The 7,063-nt window shown below is 38.5% G+C and overlaps 1 protein-coding gene across 1 annotated transcript; it reads left to right on the top strand.

The window, feature by feature from the left end:
* Positions 1 to 743: 743 nt before the first annotated feature.
* LOC119580049 lies at positions 744 to 6,423 on the top strand (the record flags this gene model as incomplete). The annotated part of the gene is given in 7 exon segments (XM_037927948.1): positions 744 to 885; positions 1,863 to 1,982; positions 2,658 to 2,757; positions 3,391 to 3,722; positions 5,342 to 5,593; positions 5,762 to 6,098; positions 6,223 to 6,423. Coding segments are annotated over 7 exon segments (1,484 nt in total), but the record flags the coding sequence as incomplete, so codon positions are not given.
* Positions 6,424 to 7,063: the final 640 nt, after the last annotated feature.

Genomic DNA, 7,063 nt, shown 5'->3' with positions numbered 1-7,063 from the left:
TGAAACCGATCAATAGTCACAGGGAACCAAGACCTCAGTTTGGACAATTGCATGTTTGGACATAGTAGGGTAATGTGTGTTTATGTGTCAATGGGACAACATATGTATGCTGGCACAGTGTATATGTGTATATGTTTGTATGTGTATATTCATGTGGGTTTTGAAGTGTATTTGTTTTTGGCAGAGATGATTGAAAATGAGAATTTGTGGCATATATATTTCTATGTACATCTGTTTCACCTTCAAGAATATCCCTAAGGTAGTGAAAGCAGCAGAAAAATATTATTTTTCTTATAAATATGTCTTCTAGATATTATTCTATCTGACGTTCATCTTGCATAGTATAGATTAGCATAGCAAAAAGAGTGACCAAATTGGCTAAGTTGCAGAAGGAAAGACAGACATAGAATATTATTGGTGATTGTCTTATGCAAATTTCATGTAAGACAGGTAGCCCCACATCCATTTAGCCTATTAAACCCAAAAATGAGATTGACTTTTTCCTTAGGGGGTCATCCATTTTTTTTTTTTTCCATAATTTTTACAAGAGTACAAATAAATACTCTTTTCCCAAAGGCGAGGCTTAGGTTAGCAGTTGCCAATTAGGATTTATATCTAGACAGAGTGGTGCTACCTGTCTTAAACACCTTGATCTCATGTATGCGAATTGTTTTCTCTCACGGACCCTGACTCGGTATGCACAAAACCACCATAGACAGACAGCCTTGTCTTTACCCCCAAAGGTCCAGTGAAGCTCAGGCAGCCAAGCAAAGTTTCATCGGCATCTTGTTGTCCATGGCACTCTACAAGCGGTATAAAGGCCGGGCCAACTTCCTCCCTCTGCTGCACTCCCTCTATCTCCATAACAACGGCACTTCTTTAAAGGTGCAAGCCCTCAAGTGTTGTCTCCAAAGGGGTCAGGCGTCCAGTTGGGGATTGGTCGGTTTAGTTAGTGTTGTTGATTTTTTTATCTTTTTTTTTTTCTTTTATCGTTGATTTATTTAATTGATTTTTGTGTGCTTTTATTTTTTTATTTTTATTTTTATTTTTTTTTTCATTTTTTTTGTTGTTGTTGCTTCTGTTCATTGATTTTGTATAATTATTTCCTTTTTGCCATTTAAGGTTATGGGTATTTTTTTTTTTTTTTTTTTTTTTTGTCCAAATTTTTATTATTGTTATTATTTTTGTTTTTATTCATATTTCTCTTTTTGTATGTATTGTGCTTATTAGAATATTTTCGATAGATCTGTTTATGAATCTAAGTTATATATTTATTTCTTATTTTTCATTTCTTTATTGTTTTTATTTATGGGTTTTTGTTCTTTCGTTTATTTCTTTGAAAGGTGTGTGTGCAATTGTTTCCTCTGATTCTTTGCAAGTTGTTTTACAGTATTTTAGGGTCTTCTGTAGGCTTACTCTTGCAATATGTCTAATACAACTTTTTTCTTATAGCTCAGAAAGGATATTATTAAGTTTTTATATGAATAATCACTATTCTTAATTTGTTGGTCTATAAGCTTAGTTTAACTCCTTCCCTCTCCTTCCCCCTCCCATACCCCCTCTTTCTCCTCTTTTCACCTCGCCCTCTCCTCCTCCTCCTCCTCCTCCTCCTCCTCCTTTTCCTCCTCCTATCTTCCCTCCCTCCCTCCCTCCCTCCTTTCCTCCCTCCCTCCTTCCTTCCTTCATTCATTCATTTCTCCCTTCCTTCTTTCCTCCCTCCCTCCCTCCCTCCTTCCCTCCATTCCTCCTTTCCTCCCTCCCTCTCTCTCTCCCTCCTAGTTGTGTGTTTGATATTAAACACAGCTATGATTTTAATAATAATATCATTATCTATTTCCTTATGTATCTCTCCCTCAACACAGGTAAATAGAACGCTACATGAAATTGGCCTCACCACGCCCCCCTGCAAGTTGTTTGAGGTGTTGAGGCAGCATTCGACAGTGCCGTCAGACCCCGTGTGGGATTGGAAGGATGAAGTTGAGGTAGGGAACCCTCGCATGCCTGTCTGTGGGAATTTTGCAGGTATGGGGTTGTGCCTTTGAGAGTGTGTGTGGTGGACTGTGGTAAGAGGTAGGAATTTCTGGTGTTGCAGAAAGCTTGGAGAAAGATTTTGGGGGGAATCACAAGGATGAGGTGTTGTGTGTGTGTGTATAAGTGTGGTAATGTTTTTGAGGATATGGTTTGCATTTATGATGTGCGTATATTTTTTTTTTATATTTGAAATGTCATGTATGATTATCTCTTGGTGTTTGCAAGGGAGGAATTGTGTGTATAGTACAGCATATTAGTGAAAGTGACATATTTTTCTTTTTATTCTCATAGATCCTGTTTCTTAGCCAGCAGTAGGATTTTTTTTTATGTAGAGATTGTTTTTTTTATTAGAGATAAACAAAGAATATTTATATATGCATATGCCCTGTATATTTGTATTTTCTGCTTTTAGCAATTGTACAGTGATCATATTTCTTTCTATTATATGTATAAATTCATTTCACTCAGAAAAGTTGCATAATTCTTGCTGGAGGTTTTGTATGTGGATTTCCAAGATGGTTTGAGAATAGGGAATTGGATTTTGTATTTATGTACATAGATGTGTATATACATACTTCAGTGATATTGGGTAATTGGCCTGAATATTGCACTATTTATTTCTACAGCATGCACTCAAAATTGTCCACCACAGACCAACGCCTTCCCCACGGAAGTATAATGCAGAAAGAAGGAAATCTCGTAGCGTTCTTCCAAAGCCAACCACAGGTAGTATGGGAATCAGTAACCATGATGGGGGATTTTCTGATTTCAACTTGTGTTTACAGCTTTCACTTTTCTTGTATTGGGTTGTAGCTATTGCCTGATATAGTGGGAGATTACAAGTTGATTATTTAACTCGTTTATTTAATTTTTCTCCTCATTAGGACTGGGTTTTGATGTAGGGACCGAAGCATGAAGTGGAATTAGTGGTTCATAACTTTGGAGAGAGGCAGTACCAAGTGGGTTGTTTACTCACAGACATGATTGATACCACAGCTACTTGTACTGGCTAGGTTGCTCTGGTTAAACGTTGCTCTGTAAAAGACTCCTGTAAATCAGTGTTGGAAGGAGGGAAATTTGTGATCATTATGGTCTGAAGGGAGAGATTTGTCATAGTTGTTGTATATGGCAAAAGTAGAACTCAGGACAGAGAATTGCTACTCTATATCAGTAATACTGAATTTGGATTAGATACAAGACTTACTGAATAAAAATGAATCGGTGACATATCAATCATTGGATATTATGTCATTTAATGTTAATTATATATCATAAAAAATTAAGTTTAGTAATTCATGTTAGAAGAAATTAGACTCCACATTCTCATAAACTTCATTTTCTCTGCCTGTGACACCCCAGTGATCTCGTACAGCTTATGCTGGGACTCCATCCAGCACCCGCAGTACTCATCGCATAACCAGAAGAAGAACCCTGATCCGTTGATGGCACAGGCCTACGCTGCCAGGAACAGGGTGCCTTTCCTCATGACGTACAAGGATCCGGACATCCGCCTAGCCGATAACATTTCCTTTGAGGAGTTTGTGCCTGACTCCGAGGACTTCATCCGGGTGAGGGAGCAGATGAAAAAGGAGGTACAGAAGATCCTCATCAAGTATCTGAAGGTGTTCAACAAACTGACGGTCACAGAGCACCACCAGTATTCGGACCTCATGATGCAGAAGAACTACACGGTGAGGAGGGGTTTCTTCTGTTGTGTTATTGGGGGATATGATGTAATGTATGTACACATGGTAAAATAAGTATCTGTGCATTTTGTACATGGAATCATTATGATACTATGGAATGTGAAGGACAGTGAAAAGTAGTGGCTGACTTAATACATGTTTGTACCCCTGCCGTCAAATGCATTCCACAGATCAACAGCCAGTGGGATATTACAAACAGTAGTAAAGTTGTTTTTTTTTGTAACACCTCCGAAACCCTGAACACATGATAGACCTTTACTTGCACATTACTGGAACCTGTTGAAACAATTTTTCATTTTGTATGTCTCTACCTTGATAATGAGGTATACACAGGACATCCATTCAGAGCACAATACTTTGCAATACATTTCATGGACATTTATGTTAAGGATTTTATTTTCATTAATCACCAGTCATATTGTATGTCTCTTGATGCAAAAATCGTACATAAAGATGTGTAAACTTTTTCTGTGTATTAAATACATGTTCCCGTTATATGGGTAAAATATGAAGTAAATAATTAACATCTCTGAAATGACATGGTATGAATTTGAAATGTGTCCAAGTCATATGTTGTGGTATTGCTTCAGTGGGTTGAATGTCTTCAATATCATCCTGTATTGCTATGATGTAATTTTACAAACAAAAAATATCAAAGGAAAAGTTGTGTGTTTTGATTTGTCGATATATTAAAGGCACTGGTACAAGTAAATACATGTGATCACTAGAATTGTCCATTTGTGTGAGATTCAAACTCGTTATGAACATAGAGCTCACTTGCGATGGATTTGATTATATAAAATTTCATTTAATACTTCTACTTTCCATGTGAAGAATTGTAGATGTAACAAGAGAAAGAGAAAAAAAAGGTATGGCTTAAGCTTAGCATTTCAAAGTTTCCACAGCCTTGTGAAGTGAAGAGGGGTGTGTTCAACCAGTTTAATTTGCACAGTAGTCCAGTGCTTTTTCCATTTGAAGCTTCCTTAATGCTTTGCTTCCAATTAAAAATCACACCAGCATATTAAGTACTCTGATAGTTTTTTATTGATTTTTCATATAAGGTCAATGACTACTACTTCTTTTGAAACTTTGCATGTCAGCACAAGCTTTGATGATCCTGTGTTTTGTAGGGACCACGGGGTCATCATCAAAAAATTTATCAAAGTGTTAAGGGTTTAGGAATGCTACAAAAAGAAGCCTCAAGTGTTATAGCTTTCGGAAGGGTGGTGAATGCGAAGCTGATGGGCAATATCGATAACACTTAACCCTCTGAACAAAAACTTCTTGCCAGTGTATGGCATGTATGGCAGAGTTATGAAACAATTGCTAAGTGGTTCTCACCACTTACAAATAAGTCACAGTTAGACAGTAGTTGCTTTAAGGTTTATGATGAGTATCACACCCCCTGTGCACTGATATATTTTTTACATTGTGTACAATGGGAAGAAGAGAAACTGAAATTATATATTTCTGTCTTGTTCTTATCTATATGTCTTCTCTATATGTATGAATATAGTGTTTTTAGCCATTGTTGTATGATATTTCATTCTCCTATTTCCATAAAAGCAAAGATTTTCAACTCATAATCTGAAAATTGTCTGCAGGTTGATTTAGGGTCCGTCTTCAAAAGTCCAACAGACAATGGCAATGTGGCTCTCATACTGAAAGACCTTAAGATGTACATGCCCTGTGACGAAGGAGAAGCCACTCCACTCTGCGTATTTGGGAACAAGAGGAGCGTTGAACGGATGGTGTGCGCCAAGGACGTCATGTCTTGTTTCTCCGAGAAGGAGGACAGATTAGATGGTCTGGAGCCCTGTGTGACAGACTACGGGCGTCAAATACTATTAGCTCAAGTATGGGATTGGTTGCATTTTTTACTAGCATGTGTGAAAATATCACAAGCTCAGACAGGGATTATTTTTTCTGTGTTTCTTTTCATCAGCTTTCATATAACTACTTGTGCATATTGGCAGTCCTGTTTAAGCTCCAACATTCAATCAGTGATTATTTATCCCTTGCAGGATATCATCAAAATCTTCTATCCAAGTGATTTAACAAATGAGAGTGGAAGCCTGCACCACATCTGCACCAGTTTCAAGCCAGGGGTCACGAGAAGTGAAAACCCTGACTTCAAGGCCATCAGCTCTCTACTCGAGCTGGTTGCTCATGGCCACACGATGGCCATGGCTGAGCAGAAACTGCACTTGCTGATGCCTGGTGGGAATAGTCTGAGCAATGAGGAGAGAAAGAGAATACTAGAGAAGATCTCCGAGGAAATTGTGAATGAGATTTGGCCCAAGATTGACACAGCCTCCTTCGATGTCGTGCGGCAGTCAAGTGAGCCAGTTAGAGACGGAGGTAATTCGGACCTGAAAGGGAAGGAAACAAGTTTTAGAGTTCTTCCAGTGACTTGTAGATACCCTGATCATTTTCTTTTTTCTCTTTGAGTTTTTTCACTGAATCGCCATCTCTCTCCTCACAGAGTGTTCCTTTGGGGACTGCGTCAATTTCAAGGACAAGGCCTTGCTGCCATGTACAGAACGTTGCAGCCGCCCTTTCTATTTCTGCTGCAAGAAGCCCCTAAATGATGGTCTCGTGGAGTGTGGCCGCAGGGAAAACTGCCCCCGCGGTGCCTGGTTCCACCTTAATAAGAAGTGCTCGGGATTGTCTGAAGCTCCTGAGGGTAATGTACCCGTTTTTTTTTTTCTATGTCTGTGTTTCTTATTTAGTCTGGAATGAAATAGATTGTGTAGAGTATGTACATGTGTATATGTATATATGTTTGTGGGTATTTATATATATATATATATATATATATATATAAATACCCACAAACATATATACATATACACATGTACATACTCTACACAATCTATTTCATTCCAGACTAAATAAGAAACACAGACATAGAAAAAAAAAAACGGGTACATTACCCTCAGGAGCTTCAGACAATCCCGAGCACTTCTTATTAAGGTGGAACCAGGCACCGCGGGGGCAGTTTTCCCTGCGGCCACACTCCACGAGACCATCATTTAGGGGCTTCTTGCAGCAGAAATAGAAAGGGCGGCTGCAACGTTCTGTACATGGCAGCAAGGCCTTGTCCTTGAAATTGACGCAGTCCCCAAAGGAACACTCTGTGAGGAGAGAGATGGCGATTCAGTGAAAAAACTCAAAGAGAAAAAAGAAAATGATCAGGGTATCTACAAGTCACTGGAAGAACCAAATGTTTTCCCTTTCAGGTCCAATTACCTCCGTCTAACTGGTCACTTGACTGCGCACGACATGGACTGGGCAATGCCTTTCCAACTTTAATTTTTACAATT

Source organism: Penaeus monodon, chromosome 13 (genome assembly GCF_015228065.2).
Source record: "Penaeus monodon isolate SGIC_2016 chromosome 13, NSTDA_Pmon_1, whole genome shotgun sequence".
Taxonomy (NCBI): Eukaryota; Metazoa; Arthropoda; class Malacostraca; order Decapoda; family Penaeidae; genus Penaeus; species Penaeus monodon.
The sequence above is the reverse complement of the archived record's forward strand: the minus strand, read 5'-3'. Positions and strand labels throughout refer to the sequence as shown.